The sequence below is a fragment of the Lachancea lanzarotensis genome, scaffold LALA0S10 (assembly GCF_000938715.1).
Source record: "Lachancea lanzarotensis genome assembly LALA0, scaffold LALA0S10, whole genome shotgun sequence".
Lineage (NCBI taxonomy): Eukaryota > Fungi > Ascomycota > Saccharomycetes > Saccharomycetales > Saccharomycetaceae > Lachancea > Lachancea lanzarotensis.
This window is the reverse complement of record NW_019212888.1, coordinates 31,969-50,189: the sequence shown is the minus strand read 5'-3', so window position 1 is coordinate 50,189 and position 18,221 is coordinate 31,969. Positions and strand designations below refer to the sequence as shown.

General features: G+C 44.6%; 10 protein-coding genes across 10 annotated transcripts; 4 read left to right on the top strand and 6 right to left on the bottom strand.

Moving 5' to 3' along the window:
- Window positions 1-242: 242 nt before the first annotated feature.
- Window positions 243-824, top strand: RTT102 (LALA0S10e00562g1_1; the record flags this gene model as incomplete). Its single annotated transcript, XM_022775362.1, has 1 exon — window positions 243-824. One exon carries the CDS (start codon window positions 243-245, stop codon window positions 822-824), a length of 582 nt encoding a protein of 193 aa, XP_022630237.1.
- A 717-nt stretch (window positions 825-1,541) lies between these two features.
- Window positions 1,542-3,500, bottom strand: RNH70 (LALA0S10e00540g1_1; the record flags this gene model as incomplete). The annotated part of the gene is made up of 1 exon (XM_022775361.1): window positions 1,542-3,500. One exon carries the CDS (start codon window positions 3,498-3,500, stop codon window positions 1,542-1,544), a length of 1,959 nt encoding a protein of 652 aa, XP_022630236.1.
- A 508-nt stretch (window positions 3,501-4,008) lies between these two features.
- On the bottom strand, window positions 4,009-5,034 carry DYN3 (LALA0S10e00518g1_1; the record flags this gene model as incomplete). The annotated part of the gene is made up of 1 exon (XM_022775360.1): window positions 4,009-5,034. One exon carries the CDS (start codon window positions 5,032-5,034, stop codon window positions 4,009-4,011), a length of 1,026 nt encoding a protein of 341 aa, XP_022630235.1.
- Window positions 5,035-5,328: 294 nt separating this feature from the next.
- ADE4 (LALA0S10e00496g1_1) lies at window positions 5,329-6,861 on the bottom strand (the record flags this gene model as incomplete). Its single annotated transcript, XM_022775359.1, has 1 exon — window positions 5,329-6,861. The coding sequence occupies one exon, from the start codon at window positions 6,859-6,861 to the stop codon at window positions 5,329-5,331; it is 1,533 nt and encodes a 510-aa protein (XP_022630234.1).
- Window positions 6,862-7,827: 966 nt separating this feature from the next.
- On the bottom strand, window positions 7,828-9,939 carry ATM1 (LALA0S10e00474g1_1; the record flags this gene model as incomplete). Its single annotated transcript, XM_022775358.1, has 1 exon — window positions 7,828-9,939. The coding sequence occupies one exon, from the start codon at window positions 9,937-9,939 to the stop codon at window positions 7,828-7,830; it is 2,112 nt and encodes a 703-aa protein (XP_022630233.1).
- A 433-nt stretch (window positions 9,940-10,372) lies between these two features.
- Window positions 10,373-11,074, bottom strand: PRE5 (LALA0S10e00452g1_1; the record flags this gene model as incomplete). Its single annotated transcript, XM_022775357.1, has 1 exon — window positions 10,373-11,074. The coding sequence occupies one exon, from the start codon at window positions 11,072-11,074 to the stop codon at window positions 10,373-10,375; it is 702 nt and encodes a 233-aa protein (XP_022630232.1).
- Window positions 11,075-12,215: 1,141 nt separating this feature from the next.
- TGL3 (LALA0S10e00430g1_1) lies at window positions 12,216-13,958 on the top strand (the record flags this gene model as incomplete). The annotated part of the gene is made up of 1 exon (XM_022775356.1): window positions 12,216-13,958. The coding sequence occupies one exon, from the start codon at window positions 12,216-12,218 to the stop codon at window positions 13,956-13,958; it is 1,743 nt and encodes a 580-aa protein (XP_022630231.1).
- A 30-nt stretch (window positions 13,959-13,988) lies between these two features.
- ELP6 (LALA0S10e00408g1_1) lies at window positions 13,989-14,831 on the bottom strand (the record flags this gene model as incomplete). Its single annotated transcript, XM_022775354.1, has 1 exon — window positions 13,989-14,831. One exon carries the CDS (start codon window positions 14,829-14,831, stop codon window positions 13,989-13,991), a length of 843 nt encoding a protein of 280 aa, XP_022630230.1.
- Window positions 14,832-15,182: 351 nt separating this feature from the next.
- Window positions 15,183-16,469, top strand: ZUO1 (LALA0S10e00386g1_1; the record flags this gene model as incomplete). The annotated part of the gene is made up of 1 exon (XM_022775353.1): window positions 15,183-16,469. One exon carries the CDS (start codon window positions 15,183-15,185, stop codon window positions 16,467-16,469), a length of 1,287 nt encoding a protein of 428 aa, XP_022630229.1.
- A 732-nt stretch (window positions 16,470-17,201) lies between these two features.
- ERV29 (LALA0S10e00364g1_1) lies at window positions 17,202-18,119 on the top strand (the record flags this gene model as incomplete). The annotated part of the gene is made up of 1 exon (XM_022775352.1): window positions 17,202-18,119. One exon carries the CDS (start codon window positions 17,202-17,204, stop codon window positions 18,117-18,119), a length of 918 nt encoding a protein of 305 aa, XP_022630228.1.
- Between the last annotated feature and the right edge of the window lie 102 nt (window positions 18,120-18,221).

Sequence of the window (18,221 nt, the reverse complement as noted above, 5' to 3'; positions counted from 1 at the left end):
ATGAGCAAGAAGATGTTGGGTAACGCAAAATAATGTGTTCCCGATAGTGACACACAACTGAGTGTATTTTCAACTTAGTCAAACAGATAGTCCTTAAAGAATTGTCCAAGATAAATGTGTATCGCTTTCCACGAAATTGTCGATCCACGTAATAAAGCTTATAGATATCTTAAGGTGAGAAGAACGCAACTCATGTTTAAACATCTACTGCTAAACGACCTCAACGATACTCTGTCGCCTACATGGAAGCCAATGCTCTAATTTCCAGAGCCAATAATGCTAGCACATACAACTTTGGTAACAGCAACTGTAAATTTTGGAAATTCGACTGGCACACACCGGTGAAACCCAGGCCAAGCGGAAGTGCGCCCGCTGAAAAATCCGACGGGAACGATAATAACGACGAAGAGCTGTACAATTTCAAGTATAAAACATGGCTTGCAAGCGAAAATGCGGCTTGGGATGTTCTGAGTGCAAATCCCAACGAAACCATTGATCTCTCTTTGTTCGATAGAACACAACAAGTAGGGCAGACCACTAAACAAAGTAATCACAACAACAATGGACCGTCAATCAATGGCCAAAATACTGCTGATAACGGACTGTCTGCCGATGATATAAGAGGCGCTGTGGGTGGTCAGGAGTCGTTGCCCGGGTTTACCACGCAGGAAGAACCTGAGGATCGTGTGCGAGAACAGAGCGCAGTAGTTGGAAAAACTACAGAGATCAGTGACTCCCCAGCTCAAACGAACGCGAGTAATAGTGGCGAAGATATTCCAGAGAGTAAAATTGGCGAGGCTGACGGCGATATCAAGCTGGACTGAAGGCCTAAGGTTCATTTGCTGATATCTTAAACAAGAAATCAGGTGCAGTCCTACATTCAATACATCTGTTAATGCTCCCGGTTGTGCTACAGGATTCGTTCAACAATGTCTCAAAATTTTGAGAACTTTGCCGGCTAGGGCCCGTTACAGTAACCTCTCAACACTCGTTTTTTCCCAAGAGCCGATCTTCTTCTCATCTCTTCAGTTAACCCTGCGTATTCTCATGGGTTTTAACACCACTTAAAGCTGCACGGACCAGCTATGTAAATTTAACCTACCACCCAAAGTTGTAACGTCTATAAAAAATGACCATCAGAAAACATATGGAATCCCATCCTCCATTCGACCTCAATGGCTTTTCAACCGTATCTTCTCACGAAAAGTAATAGTTGTCGCAGAATGTAAATGATTGCGTGCATTCCAACCTCTATCAATCCGCTTAGTTGGCACGAAATAATGGATGATTCGATCGTGATCAGAAACTGCGAGCGTGCCTTATGCAGCATATCACAGAGCTGATCGTATATGCAGCAGCTTCACTTCAAAGCTATTTGCCGCTCATCCCGTTCCTAGTGTCTCGAGGTCACTTGCCACTTTTGCGCATTAACACAGATTTCCGACTTCTTATTTGAACCTGCTGTGAGCAATTGCAAACCCGATATCAAGTCACACCGTTTGATGATTCCGGCTGAATTACTGCTGACCAATAGTGGTCTTTTAAGCATCATCAAGTGGCAGTGGCCTGACCGCTAGTAACATTAATGCCTCTCTAGCCTGTACAACAGCTTCTTGAACTTCTTTTTCCCTTTTCTTCCTTTCCTCAACTCTATCATCCCTGTTCATCTTCTTGAGTTCGTCCATAATCTTGCTGTATGCTCTTGTATCTCCATTACCAGAGCAGACCAAAAAGACAGTGGAGGGTGGACTCTTACTATAAAGTTCTTGCAGCTTGGTGAAGAAATTGTCTCGGGCAGCTGAAACTTCCGAAATTCTAGCCTCAGATGTAGAAGGCACAGCATAACCTTTGGCAAACTCAATATCCCTTAACCTTCCCACGAATAAATTGAAATCGTTTAGATGCTCACCAATGTTCTCCAAAATGAGGTCATCATTTTGACATCTCACACTTGTTTCGGTAGTATTCCCTGTCCCGCCCAGTCCATTTGGTTTTGGTGCATAGTCGTTCAGACACATACTCCTTATGCCGTTTTTGCCTAGTCTGTGGAAAAGATTCTCAGTGTTGATACCTACTCCAAAACTCAGACCATTGACTATCTTAAGTTTAGTGAGCTCCATACAAGCTCGGGCATCTTCGAACGAATCGTGACCCAGTCCATCGCTATTCTGTATTTCTTGGCTCAAGTACTCAGAAGCTAGGTATTTCAGTGCCGGTCTAAAAGGTGGGCCGGCTTTATGTTCAAAGATTATCGCGGTATCTATAATTTTAGGGTGCCTCAACTTCAAAACGTTCAAATCAGATTGTAAAGAGTGACCGATTAGGATATCTGTGGCGCTAACTATCTTCAATATGTCACGCTGAACATCCTCAAGAGTCGTTGTCACGTCTCTCAGCTTTTCCTCAGTAATACCACTGTATTTGGTCAGATAGTCTGTGATTGTAGCATCTGGCTTCACTAAGGTGTCATAGATGAGGCGACAATCAAAATCAACGAGACTGACGCGAGTGAGAACAAGGCCATCGTCGGTCATGCACATTTCGCAATCCATCGAGAAAGTTCGAGATCCACCATGCTCAAATGCGTGTGTGTTTTTCCACGTGGGCTCCTGGTCTCTGTGTTCCACTGACAAAAGCTCTCTTTCTTCACTACTAAGACCATGAGTATCTAAATGAATCGGGTATTCACTCTCCAACAATTGATCAAGTCGAAGTTCTAAGTCATTCAGTGTTATCTTCTTGCTACTTAGCTCCTGCTTCTTTAGCTCCTTCTCTTTTTTTGTGAGCTTAACGTTCACGAAGGCATTATAAGCTGAGTAGACTGTATTGGCCGAACCTGGTGTTGTGACGGGCACACGTTGCATCTGACGTAAAAATTGTGGCTCGTGGGTAGAGTTAGATGCGTTTTCACCGTCGCCAGTAAGCTCCGTGTTGTTTTCGAAATCTTCTGGTAGCAGACCAGGCACGAAAAGGACTATTACTTTGTTTGTAGCGGAGCGATTGTCGACCGTCAGCCATTTTGGCGCATTATTAGTATCGTCAAAAAGATAGAGTATTAGATCTCGTATATCTCTGATCGACAGAGTTTTTTCGTAAGACTTCTGATGGATAGTGAGCTGCGTTGGCTGTGACGTTTTTTTCTTCTTTTTCGGAATTACCACCGAAGACGACAAAGAAGAAGAAACAACATTGCCATTGCTGCCCTTTACGTGAGCGAGGCTTGGACGTGTGATTCCGCTTGATCGTCTCCTTCTTTTTGATCCACTTTTTGGTCCAATCTGTGTGAGCTTTGGTTGTTCATTGTCTTCTTTATCTTCATCAACCGGCGAATCACTAGAGTTTCGACCAAGACCTTGGATGCTTTTCACGATCATTTCTCGTGATTTACCGTCTTCACATATACTCAGTCGAGCGACTTTAGATTGAAAAGACGTCTCATCTCTAAGCTGTTCCTGTGTCGCTGTGACTTCTTCTGTCGTTTTTCCCGCATGGTCTGGCATATCCGATTGATTAGCAGCAACGTCAGCGTCAGCTTTCGAACTTTTACTGGCCTGAAAACCCATCAAATATTTACTACCGTAATTGAGCGCAACCAATGCACACAACAAAGCTGTTTTCAGATCTCTTTCAATTTGGAATTCTCAAAAGGGTCTCAAGTTCTTTTTTTCACAAGATGGCGCTAAAAATGTTGGTTTTCCAGGACGCTAATCTTTATACGCAGGCCAAGGCAATAGTACTTGAAAGTATTGAAATACGGCTATTCTCAAAATTTCCAACGTTGATTCCTAAAAGTTTGAGTTGAGATCGAGTTAAAACAGTTCGTTTCTTGCCTTTTGTTCTCTTGAAGGGCTGGCTCGCTCTGGCGCAGATAGACTTGTGTGTTTTGAAAATTTGTGTGTACCGCGTGACATCGTCGAGCACGAATGGACCCTGAGATTCAAGAGCTATAGTAGATTCTTGGCAATGTGAAAGTGATGCAGCCGCTCTATACGATATAGGCACCTGTGGTCAGAGTTCCAAGGCCTCTTTGGCGCTTGGGATATCAATTGTAGATTCGTGACTTGCAACGGGGTCCAAAAGCGATGACTTCTGTTCTTGGTAAATTTGAGCCAACTTTTTCTGCACATCTATCTCTGGAATATCATGAGATGAAGAATCAGAGAGTTGATCAAATTCTGGGTCATCCCCTTTTTCAACTTCTTCTTTTCGTTCTTTTCGTTCTTTTTCTTGTTGTTCGTCGGACGCACCAGGAATAAGCCGTTCGAATTGACCTGCTATGAACGATTCGGCTTCGATCTGTGACACTGGAAAGCTCTCGCCCATGGTCTTGATTTTGGGCTCGGAGTCACAGCCTCGTGGCACAAACAGCCTGTTCATGTCGATGTAGTTTGGGGTCTGGCTTGACTCCTGGCCCAACACGACTCTGCATATTTCTATCAAAAGTTCCGGCGCACTGTCTTGTTCGACTGCCAGCAGTGAAGCACGTCTTAGAAGGGCCAATGATCTGAGCGACTGGTTCAGAAACTCCATTTTGAGCGAATTCCAATGCGGGGATCTCAGATCCAGTCCCACACAAATTTGGGACCGCATGAGCACGACGGTACAGAAGTCCAAATTCTCTAAATCTCGGCCCAATTTGTGTTGCAGCTGATCAAAGCTTTCGCGAAGGCCACGCAACCATGTTTTGTGAGAGCCTCGCTGCCAATCCAGCAAAAACCCCCACCGAACGTTAACGGTGTCGGGGCCCACAAATATCGACAACAGATCTACCGCGGTAGCAGTTAAAGGCGAGGCAACCGTGTAAACATGGATAGACAATGGGCGCCTCTCTTTTAAACCAAAATCCAAGACCTTATGGTAGTAACCGATTGCAGCCAAACTGGGTTTTTCGTCTTTTACTTGTAGCACTCCTACCAGAAAATCTTGCAAGATATTTTGGGTTTCGGCTGACAAAACAAGCGTCACTTGATCCGCATCTTCGCTGTGTGGCACCCGGTGTGCATCCAGCAGCTCATTCCAGGCGCTGAGACCCATAGCCTCTATCGAGTGACCTTAAACCTATGTTGGGTAGTTCGAACTCGAGGCTTTAAGGTTGTTAATTTTCAATTTCTTGATATATACAAGGCGTGTTATTAGGCAGAGAATGCTAACTCGAGCTTAAATGTTGGAACTGGAATCAGCCGGCGGGCTCCTTTCTATCAACCAAACACTACGACTGGAATGATTTCTACAGGACGATGGTCATTCGGTAGAATACTGTGAATTGGTTCGGCAGAATTTGTCCCAATTCTATACTTTCTATATTTATATCTACAGTGCTATTCATACTTAAAAGTCAGCGGAATTGTAAAGCCCAATGTCAAATTCAGCCTTAGCGTCGCTTTTGCAGCCAGCGTTCAACGCACGCATCCTCTCCAACTCTTGGAGATAGCCATCTTCGACTCCAGTAACGTAGTTCCCGGTGAAGACACCGACTTCGAATTTGGAAATGGTGTCAGTTTTGCAACAATCGATAAGATCCTCGAGAGATTGGTAGAATACTTTGTCGCAGCCCAACTCGACGCTGACCTCTTCAGTAGTTTTGTTGTATGCCACCAACTGCTTTGTGTCGGCTAAATCAATACCGTAGATATGGTTGTAGCGGATCGCTGGGGCCGCAGATGCAAAATACACCTTTGTAGCACCGGCTTCTTTGGCCATGTTGATAATTTCTTTGGACGTGGTTCCCCTGACTATGGAGTCATCGACCACCAGAACACGCTTGCCCTTGAACTCGGAATCCATGGCGTTTAGTTTCCGTCTCACTGACGAAACACGCTCTTTCTGATTAGGCATGATGAATGTTCTCCCCACATACCTGTTTTTGACAAAACCTTCGCGGTAAGGTACCTGAAGACGGTTGGCACATTCCAAAGCACAAGTACGAGCGGTGTCTGGAACCGAGACCACAACGTCGATGTCTTCGCGGCTCAACTCCTTTAGAATGCTGTCTGCAAGCTTGATACCCATCTCTAATCTTGTGTGGTAGACTGAGATACCATCGAGCACGCTATCTGGTCTGGCAAAATACACGTACTCAAAAAGATCTGGCCGGATGGAGTTCACAGGAACAACCTGTTTGAACTCAGGTGGGTTGCGCCCACAGTCTTTGGGGACGATAACAGCCTCGCCGGGCGCAACGTCGCGGAATTTTGTAAAGTTGTGGGCTTTCAACACAACACTTTCGGACGCCAACATGTAGTCCTTGGTGCCGTCTGGTCTGGTTCTTTCACCAAACAAAAGCGGCCTTATCCCGTTGGGGTCTCTAAATCCAATCATAGCGTAACCGGCCAGCATCCCGACACAGGCGTAGCCACCACGACATTGTCTGTACACGCCTTCCAATGCGTGAAAAATGTCGTCGTTGTTAACACGGTACTTGTTGTGTTTCTCGAGCTCAGCTGCAAACAAGTTCAGCAGTAGCTCAGAGTCGCTGTCGGTGTTGATGTGTCTATGTACATCTTCGTCCATGTAGCGTCTGAGAGAAAGCGTGTTGACCAAATTACCGTTGTGGCCCAGTAGAACACCGTAGGGACTGTTAACATAGAACGGCTGTGCCTCGGAGTTCGCACTCGATCCAGCCGTGGGGTATCTCATGTGTGCGATACCCATCGACCCTACTAGGCCTGCCATTCTCGATTCAGTGAACACATCTCTGGCCATGCCGTTACCTTTACATTGATAAAGACGGCCTCTGTCACCACAGGTGGCAATCCCAGCGGCGTCCTGACCTCTGTGCTGCAAAAACAGGCATCCATCGAGAAGTTCAGGAGCCACCGTATTGGTTTGATCTGCCAATGCTATACCTAACACACCACACATTTCTTGAAGGCTACAGGAACGCTAAAAAGACGCTTCAAAAATTTCCCAAACAAGTCTCGCCTGTCTGACGAAAGAAACTAGAATAGTTTGACGAGCTTTCAGAAGCTGGGAAAGTTATAAGGAACAAGAATAATACGCAGGTTGCCAACCTCCCATGAGTCTTAAGTTTCCACACTTCTATTTTATCTCATCGCAGCCGATGAGAAATTTATCTTTCAATATTTTTCAGCTTACGTAAATTGCCAGATTTCTAAATTACTATTAATTGGCGCCCTCATTTAAATTTCAATGCTGATTTTCTTCATCAGAGAAGTCAAATGAAAGAAGAGGACAAAGTGACAAGGTTGAAGCGGAAGCGCGACAGCGGTCGATAAAGAATGAAAGGCTAGGTTAATGTTGTGTTGAACAAGTTCATCGAGATTCTATGAGCGAGGCGCTTTTTGTTGTAGTAAACCGGGAAATTTTTGGTCACTTTTGGGGGTACCCAATAGAATTTAAGAGGACTGGAAAACGAAAAAATGAGTTAACTTGCTGTTATTTCAATGCAGACTTTGATGATATGTGTTGTCTAATAACAATGCGTAATTTTACAAGAGGACTTACCCTTGTTTATGTTTCGAGTTTTGATCTTCTGGATGAAAGTGCGTTCAAACTCGTCGAGGTCGAGAGAACAAGCGGGAAGTTCACCAAGAACAAAAATGAGACTTTAGAGTGAAGAATGAAACACCGTCAATACTGAATGTCGCTTACCGCTGGCTGCTCGTGAGATTTATGATTTTATTTTTACCGTGCTTGAGCAAAAGACTTCACTTCAATTGCGAGTTCAAAGATTCACGTCTAAAATCACAATCGTTCATTGCCTTTCGGCCAACTCCCGAATGTGGGCCCACGGAAACGCCAAAAATCATTTTTATTCTATGCGTTTGGCTACGTGAAGACTATTTACAAGGTGGTGATCTTACGTATTCATTGTCCTTCGGTCTCAGACCCCTTCTCTGCGAGCTCTCTTTCTCTTGACTCTTCCTCTAACAGCTCAAGGTCCTCTTGGATGTCCCAAAGCTCTCTGTAAAGAGAATTAGGTTGGGCGAGAAGCTCGGTGTGCTTGCCTTCCTCTTTGACACGACCCTGTTCAAGAACGACAATCTTATCAGCGTCAGCAATCGTTCGCAGACGGTGGGCAATATAGACGCTGGTCTTGGAACCTGATTTGAAGTGCTGTCTCACCGTCTTTAGCAGAGCCTGCTCTGTATGTGTGTCTAATGCGCTTGTAGCCTCGTCGAAAAACATCAGCGGGGCATCTTTCAAAAGAACTCTGGCGATTGCGAGTCTTTGTTTCTCTCCTCCACTAATCATCATTCCTCGTTCTCCAACTATGGTATCACGTCCATTCGGAAGGTTGTTTATCAGATTTTGTAATTGAGCCTTTTCAATTGCCAAGGCTATCTCTTCATCTGAGGCTGTAATTCTTCCAAACTTGACATTTTGCCAGATGCTCTCGTTGAACAAAGGCGTATCTTGCGGAACAACACCAATTGAGCGTCTGAGGGACTCTATGTCAATGTCCCTGACATTTTTCCCATCTACCAGCACACGCCCCTCGAGCACGTCATAAAATCTGAAAACAAGTCTCAAAATTGTCGATTTACCACTGCCTGAAGGTCCTACAATTGCGGTCTTCGACCCAGCAGGTATGGTGAAGCTGGTGTTTTTCAAGATCAGTCTCTGCGGATCGTAACCAAACGAAACGTTTTCAAACTTTATCTCAGCAGGCAACATTTCCGGCAGCATTAATGGTTTTTCTGCATTTTTAATGCTTATTTTGTTTCTTTGGAGGCGGAACAGAGATTCCATATCTATGAGAGATTGTTTCAACTCGCGGTAGACACTGCCTAGAAAGTTGAGAGGAACAGACAGCTGAAAGACCAATTGGTTAATTAAAACTAGATCTCCTACTGATAGAGACCCGTCAACTACACCTGTACAACCCATGTACATCATAGCGGTCAAGGCGGATGTGAAAATGAAATTTTGACCCGCGTTCAAAAATGCGAGCGACTGGGCAACCTTAATTTGGGAGTCCTTGTAATTGGTCAAAGACTGCATGTACCGTTTTGCGAGAAAATCCTCATTGTTGAAGTACTTGACAGCTTCAAAATTTATCAATGAATCAACAGCGATTGAAGCTCCTTTGTTATCGGCTTTGTTGGCCGATTTTCTAAATTCTGTTCGCCATGCAGTGGTTTTAAACGTGAAGATTGCATACAACATCATGGTAGTGAATGTCATTGCTGCAAAAGAGGCTCCAAATTGGTAAGTTAGAATCCCGCAAACAGCTCCAATTTCGACAGTTATTGGAATGATATGAAATACCATGGCGCTCAGAACGTAGGATATACCTTTGGTACCTCTGTCCATCGCCCTTGTAAGACCACCGGTCTGTCGACTTAAATGCCAACCCAGGTCCAATTTCATGAGATGTCGAAAGGTCTGGATAGAGACCTTGGTAATCGCGTTTTGAGCCACAGACGCAAATATCGCGTTTCGTAGCTCACCAAAAAGAACAGATCCGAATCTTGCAGCACCATAAGAAAAAATCAGAGTTCCAATGGCGACCGGTAAGACAGATGTAGCGTCGGTCCATTCTACATTCATGGAATCAACAATGTTTTTAAAGAAGAAAGGAACCTGCACATTGAGCAGCTTGGACCCTACCAGAAGCCCCAATGCAATCAAAACACGAATCCGGACTTTTTTCTCTCCACTGGGCCAAATATATTTGAACAAGTCCTTCAAGATCTTCAATTCGGATATTGTAGGTGTCTTGGAGTTGTCATTCTTGGCCTGCACTTTAGACTGTGATGCAGGTGAAGCCTCAAGGGCCCTTGTCTTCAAACTTTGCTGAAATGAGAGTGTTCTACAAGTTGAAAACCCTTTATTCTGAATCTGGGAGTAAATCAGACTCTTAGATTGCGGGAACAGTGGCCTTTTACAAGCTAGAGGCGCCAGCCGACGTGATATTGTATTTCCAACGCACGCATGATAAGAGTTCAAAAAAAATCGCTGAGACGGGTTGAACATCGTCGTTTCTCGGCGTACCGTTTGGTACTAGAAGAGTTACGACGCTTTCGATATGTTCTCGATCAAATTACACTTTACACACTTCCACAGTTGATGAATAAAGTACTAGAGAGAGACCTTAAATCAAGCAATAGACAATTTGAAAAAAAATCCGGAATCATGTGATTTGTACACTTTGGTGAATATGTGAATACGCGTGACATTCATGTGACCCCAATGCTCCAACTAAGGGCTCCACCCACACACCGCGTTTTAAAGAAATAAGATCAAATCTCTCTCTGACATTTTATGATGTGGATTCTATACTTTACAGAAGGGTTCAGACGCTGACATGTGTGTATGGGAAGAAACGCTATCTGCCGCCTGTTAGATGCTGTTGTGGACCAGTTGCTTTCTTTATTTCTTTCTTACTTTCTTTTTCACTGAAATACGATCATAGGTATGGTGCAACTGCATCATCGTCAAGCACGCTGAAAGGCTTGTCTTGGCCTACCACGGCTATCGACAGGTTTTTCGTGCTCAGCGACTCGTCTTTCAAGCACTGCCTGAGTGCCTCTACGGCAACAGCGATGAGCTGATCCGCTTCCTCGACCTCCAGATACTCGTTCAACGTTCTTTCCAAATACGTCTTCGCACCTTGGGAGCGGGCACCGATAGCAGCGCCGTAGAGCTCCAGGGTGTTGCCTGAGGGTTGAAATTCAAGCAAATGGGGTCCACTGTTGTCGTAGCCGGCCAACAACAGGCCAACACCGTAAGGTCTGCCGCCGTACGACTGTGTGTTTTTCTGGGCCTTGTCGCTGAGCAAATGGCCCGCTTTTTCCAGCGATAGTTTTCGGTTGTACACTAGGCTCGAGTAGTTGCACTGCTGTCTCAAGTAATTGCTCAACACCCGGCCATCAGGGGCCAGTCCGGCAAGAGAAAGTCCCAGATGCTCATCACATTTGATTATCTTCTTTTGGTACGACGAAAGCTCGTCAGCGTTCCTTTTCAAAGCCACCAGAACCGCATGTTTTTTTGATCTAACACCAACCGTCACACTACCCTGCTTGATAGCTTCCAAGGCGTATTCTACTTGGAAAAGTCTACCTGTTGGAGAAAAAGTTACAGAATCTCCGTCATAATTGTTTCTAAACATTTTTTCCACGTACAATTGTGACCTTAACGCTGTGATTTACGGTCTCTTTGATGCGTTGCCACAGATCTCAGTGAAAGGACTTGGCCTGTGTCTATAGAGTGGTTTAAGCTGACTGTTTCTTATAGAAAAGTCAATTAAAGGTTTGCCACCGTCGCGTGGAGAGTGATATACAGTCACGTGCGGTCGAAAGGTATATAAGTTCTTAAGCACAGAATAACAAAGACAAGATAGCTAGCTGTTGTGTCAAGGATTGATTACCAGTGGCGTGTTATCTTTTTAAAGACGAACGATCTTATGGATGGTGTTTCAGGACTTGTCGCGAAATATAACACGAGTCTTATAATCTGAAAATTTTTATTGTCCAAAAAATCCTGAAATGAGCGTGAAAAGAATGCTCGCAATATATTTAAGATGAGAGTAATTGAGTTTCCATACTGTCAACCAGATTCGAACAAAGAACTGCAAGAATATCTCGTTTTGAAGGTATGTGTCAAATTTCAATCACGTGCTTATTACACTGTCGTGTGTCGTTCTATCACGTGACTTCAGCACATTAAGACGTAACTCATCCAAAGGGTGTCTCCACACAAGCTCAATTGGATATCTAGTTACTGCTCTTGAGATTTACACTCCATATGCCTTTTTTCGCCCTCTACGCCTCTTCCACTTCTCTTTCATGTCACATCCTTCTCTTTCACTACCTAAGACATCAAGTTCCTGACAGTGTAATATATATAGTTTACCCAAGAAAAATGAAGGTAGTGCTAAAATAGTAACGTTTTTAGAATTGTTCTGCTGCAGCACTCTTCTTTGACTTGACTGGTCCTTTGAGCATCGATTGACGCAGTTCGGAGTCTTCACTAGTCTTGGATCTCGCGCCGCTTTGTTTTCACTTTGAAACTCGCACTCCCATCCCCTTTTGTTGTAGCTGTTCGCCATTTTAGAAACTGCAAAAACAGCGCTTCTTCAACGACTGTGCTTCTGAGCATCACCAAATAGCACTATTAGAAGGGGGAAATAATCTTATAGGATCTGTAAGTTCTGATTTCCTCATCGCTTCAAGAATTTGTGTGCGTATTCGTCGCTTTTTGCGCTTTGTCACGCAGCATTAAAGCGTTAGGAAAAGTGAAAACGGCTCACAATGATTAAACTATATTTCCTATCGGTGTTCTATTCGGCACTCAATCACATCCCGCCATTTGTATGGGCCGTTCTCCATGTGGTTGCAGACATAGTTCAGTTTTGGATGCGACGACTAATGAATTATTTTCGCCCAAAATCTAGAAACCTGTACCATGGAGCTATCACCGAACTTGAGCGCTGCGACACGTATCATGACTGGTATAATAGAGCTGCAGTAGTGGACGAAATAACGGGTGCAGACTTGTGGCGTCGCAATTTTTACTCTCAACGATACGATGTTAACTCCGTTCTCGAACAATATGCGGTATTGGATGAAGCTCTTGACGAGCAAGATGCTCACACCATCGTTCAACGGTTCAGCACTACTGGTCCCTCAATGCTGCGGAATTTCGCTGGTATCGTGGACAAAAGATTATTCACAAAATCCTTGATTGGAACGAAACTGTTGATAGAACAGTACCTAGACAAAGTGCTGGAATGCTTACAGTTCTTGTGTGAGACTCCGGTAGTTGCAAGGACCTCCTTCTTTCAAAGATGCAAGCTGTCTTTGGGAACAACAGCCTTCATATTGCAAGGTGGCTCGTTGTTTGGCTTGTTCCATTTGGGAGTCATCAGAGGCCTACTAGACCAGAAGTTGTTACCAAATATTATCAGCGGTAGCTCTATGGGAGCCTGCATTGGCAGTATGTGCTCTGTACTGACTAATGATGAGCTTTTTATGCTGCTCTCTGGTGATAATCTTCTTAATGCAATCAAGTCTGACCTCGAACTCTTGAAAAAATGTGGCTACGGTAACATCGATCAAGATATGAACCTCGGCTCCCTTTTGCAAAACGTTATTCACCGCGGTTACTCAAAGGATGTTTTCCTTTTCATTAACTTCGTGAACAAGGTTGTGATAAAAGATCTCACTTTCGAAGAAGCGTTTCAACGCACTGGTAAGATTCTCAATATTATCGTTCATCCAACCGATCGCAATAGGTGTCCAACACTATTGAATTATGTGACGACGCCCAACGTTCTCATCGCTTCGGCTAATGACTGTAGTCTAGGCTCTGAAGTTGTTTCGAGTGGTACCAAACTGTTGTGCAAGAACTTGAAAAATGAGATTGTCGACTACCTTCCAGACACAGGAGACAGACGCGTAGTGTTTTTGACGCCTCAAAATGCCAGTGAAACCGGGCTCGCTGAAAGTCCGTACACGAGGTTGACCGAACTCTTCAATGTGAACAATTTCATAGTATCACTGGCTCGTCCTTACCTCGCGCCTTTGGTTATGAATGACTTGAAGCATGAGATCAAAACGTCGAAATACTATTATTATAAACACTATCCGACCACCGATATGAGTAATTTCACACCTTTACAACTATCCAACATGAATGAAGTCGAACCTTTGGGTTTCAAATTCAGATACCACTTGGAACGAAAGCTCAAACACATTGCAACCATGGAGTTTCGTCATCGAGTTGATGTTCTTGATAACTTGGGAATACTGAGCCATTGGATTAAGAGGCTTGCCATCGATGAGAAGACACCGAGATCAGCTACCGAAATTACCATAGTACCAAATATGAAAAGTTTGTCCTTTAGCAGGGTTATCGAAGGACAGCTTGACAACATACCTTACTGGATCAAATGTGGAGAACAAAGCTGCTGGCCAGTTTTGGCATTAATAAAGACCCGCTGTGCGGTAGAATTTGGTCTTGATGAGATCATTAAAGCCAAAAGAAGTATTTGAGCGGTATTGCAAAAAGACCATTTTTCCCAATCAACGATAAAATAGCTTTGTAGTGTCTTTTTGAGTATGGAATAAATATTCGTTCTCCACCACATCAACAGGAAGGTGAGAAGTGGTTGCACCGCCTCGGCATATAGTCAATATTCCTGTGATGTCCTTTGCGCGTCCTGTGGCCAGTGGCTTGATTCCCAAGACTGCAATGCTTTTGAAGAAACATCCGGTATGGAAGCGGATTTGCTCCACTGTATCGCGGGGTACCTGTTCTGCCGCCTCGGTCCCAGGGTTATCGTACGACTCAGTATAGCTGACGACTACCAGTAGTGGCACGGCTCTAGCTAGAGGGTTGATAAAATCTAGATGGAGCTCGTCACTGCTGATATTCAATAGATGCATCAGCAACTCTGGCTGTTCGAGCACGAGCAAACCTGTCTGTGATTGTGCGGATAATAATTCTTGAACGATAGATTTCAGGACTTTACTAGCTGGCTTACCGTGATTTTTCAGTACGAAGTCCGTGAGATAGTCATTGATGCTGTAGTTGGAAGGATCGATTTTCAATTTCCCGAAGGCTGAGTGGTAGAATTCATCATTATGAATCCATGATGCGATGGTGACTGCTTTTCTAATTCTATTGGTGTCCTGCGATGTAGTTCTAGTTCTGGCGCGGTTCACAGCGCCGCTATGCGATTCATTCAGCGTGAGCGGTGCTCCGAAAACCAGCGTTTCAACCAACGCATTCACCAGCCATATAGGAGATGTTCCCAGCTTGTGCGTTATAAGAATGATCTGGTGGACATCCTTTTCGAAAAGGGACTCAGCAAGCACTGAATGATCACTGAAAAGTGTGAGCTCTTGTTTTTGAACGCTTGCCATGATCCCGCCTGAAGCTTGGAAGAAAAATGGAATCCTAGTGAATTCAATGGAGCGTAAATCAGACGATCCAGGGGACTAGCAGGACGGCTTCTGATAGTTGACAGCCACCTTCTACTATTGACTCTTCAAGCCAGTGCTATCGATTGAACATAGACAGCACTTGAATCTTATTTCTTTGAAAATGACCAATTTCGATGTCCCCGGTTCGAATCCCAAGAGACCTTTAATTCCTATTGTTAAATGGATTAATGAAAAATTTTGTCAAACTATTTAGCTAGCTCATCTCAGTCCATCGAAGTAAGCTTGAGTTCTTTCCCATACAACAAGACCTCTCCAACTGATTTAGATAAAATGATTACTCTACCAGCTTTGACCGGGGACATCAGCGTTTCCGTTAACTCCAAGGCTACGAAAACCGCCTCTGTGCGCCGTCCTGTGGAACCAGTGGGTCGTTACTTCATGCACCATGCCCAAAGGACTTTGAGAAATCACACCTGGTCAGAATTTGAACAAATCCAAGCCAGTCAGAACGTGCAGCGCGTCGAAGAATCTGTCGATCCTGATGAGGCTTTGCTAGACGAAGATCTTACCGACAAATCGTTGCTCGAGCACGACCCAAGAGACTGGAAAACCGCAGACTTGTACGCTGCGATGGGTCTTTCCAACCTCCGTTATAAGGCTACTGATGCCCAGATTGTGAAAGCACACAGAAAGCAAGTGTTGAAGCACCACCCTGACAAAAAGTCGGCTTCTGGTGGACTAGAACAGGACGGCTTTTTCAAAATCATCCAAAAGGCTTACGAAACTTTGACAGACTCCAACAAAAGAGCGCAATATGACTCGTGTGACTACAATGCGGACGTTGCTCCTCCAAAGAAGGGTGGTGAATACGACTTTTTTGAGGCCTGGAGCCCGGTTTTCGACTCTGAGGCCCGTTTCTCTAAGAAGCAACCTGTTCCTTCCCTAGGTGGACCAGATGCCACCAAAGAGGAAGTTGAAAAGTTCTACAACTTCTGGCACAGATTCGACTCCTGGAGAACTTTTGAGTTCGCCGATGAGGAAGTTCCAGATGACTCTTCCAACAGAGATCACAAGCGTTACATCGAGAGAAAAAACAAAGCTGCTAGAGACAAGAAGAAGACCGCAGACAACTCTCGTCTTGCTAAGCTGATCGAGAGAGTCACCAGTGAGGACCCTCGTATCAAGCAGTTTAAGGAGGCTGAAAAGAAGGAGAAGGAAAGAAAGAAATGGGAAAGAGAAGCGGGCTCTCGTGCTGAAGCCGAAGCTAAGGCTAAGGCTGAAGCTGAGGCCAAAGCTAAAGCCGAAGCTGACGCTGCTAACGCTGCCAATGCCAAGGTTGATAAAAAGAAGGCCAAGGAGGCCGCCAAGGCTGCCAAGAAGAAGAACAAGAGAGCTGTGCGTACCAGTGCTCAAGCTGCTGAATACTTTGGTGACGCTGACAAAGCTGCCACTATCGACGAGCAGGTTGGTCTCATTGTCGACTCCGTGGATGATGAGCAATTGGTTTATCTAGCTGAAAAGATCAAGGGTGATGCCAAGGCCGCTTTGGTCGAAGCTGCCAACTCGTTAGTCGAGGCTAAGAAGCTTCCTGCCTCTTTGTTGTCTTACTTTGTCTAGAGCTAGTATAAATATATCGTATTCAATAGAGTGATAAAAAACTATTCTCAGACAATGGAAGGCGCCGTTAGACGTATTTGAGAGGATTCAAAACACCTCGTTGGCTTTGCGGCGCATTGCGTAGTCGATGAGATATGCATAAACCCTCGTCCCGCCAGAATACATTTTTCAACGACGCATGCATGAGCGGTGGGTCAACTAAACCCGGGGAAGACCGAGCAGGTAGACTTTAAATCTTCAAATTGCAACAAATGGAAGGTTTCATTGACTGGACGCCATGGTCATAGGCGTGGTTGGAAGAAGTCTCTTGTCAAACGAGCTGGTGACCGCGTAAGACGGATGACACATTAGTACAAAGTGATAACCTTTAGGTTTTTCTTTAAGTGTCTGTGCGTCGCTGAAGAGCCTACTTATTGGACAACTTTTCATTTACGAAATATATTCAGCGTTCCCCACCGCTTCTCTCAACTGTTTGACAAATGGATGGTATTGACAAACCTGAAGTGTCAGGTTTTATCTCAAAAATGGTCACATGATCGTCTCCAGGTACTCGACAGGTACTCGCCATGTAATGGTAAGCTCCACCTCTTATGAAAAATACACTTACTATATAATTGATCGTCAGCAAGAGACCTCATTTACAACACAGGTGAGAATCCTTGGAATCTGCGACGGTATACTACTGTTCTAGGACATAAGCCAAGAAAGAACCACTATTAACTCAATTGAGTCATGTCTTTCAGAGCAAACTCAAATTTCGGTGGGATTCCGACAACACACCAAGGGTACAAGCATAATCGCAGCATGAGACCCAATGGGGTTGATTCAGCTGCGTTCAAGGAAAAGGCACTTCGTGAACTGGATAGGCTCTCTAATAAAGTTGACGACCTTACAGATCATCCGCTTGTTCAACGAGTGAAGCCCTACGTGCCTGCGTTGTCCCGTTTCTTCATCGTGGCCACATTTTACGAGGACTCGTTTCGTATCATCTCGCAATGGAGCGATCAGGTTTTCTTCTTGTGGAACTACAGACATTTGCCATACTTTTTTGTGGTGCTCTTTTTGTTGCTTGTAGTCATTTCCATGACAGTAGGGGCCACCATGCTCGTGCTGCGCAAAAGACTGTTCGTGGCCACAGGCACTCTGTGTGCATGCATTGTGCTCCAAGGACTCGTGTACGGTCTGTACGGTGCATCTTTCATTTTGAGAAACGTTAGCGTCATTGGCGGGCTGCTAATCGCTTTCAGCGACTCTATCGTACAGAGCAAGACGACATTTGGAATGCTTCCGGAATTGAACAACAAGGACGGGAAAACTAGGGGACTCATTCTTCTTGCCGGTAGGCTGCTGCTGGTCGTGTTGTTCATCACATTCACCTTCAGCAAGAACTGGTTCACAGTGCTCTTGACCATCATCGGTACCATTTGCATCTCTGTTGGTTTTAAGACCAAGCTGGCGTCTCTACTACTGGGATTGATCCTAACGTTTTACAATGTCACCGTTAACAACTACTGGTTCTACTATAGCAGCAAAAGAGACCTTTTAAAGTATGAATACTTTCAAAATTTGAGCATCATCGGAGGTCTTTTGCTCGTGGTCGCCACGGGAGCTGGTGAACTATCTCTAGATGAAAAGAAGAAAATCTACTAAGCGCTTGCTGTCGAAAAGAAAAAATGAAGACTAGTTAGCTCTAAAAAAAAAGCGAATCGGGTGTCTATGAATAGCACATCAACAGACACATTTAAATAGATC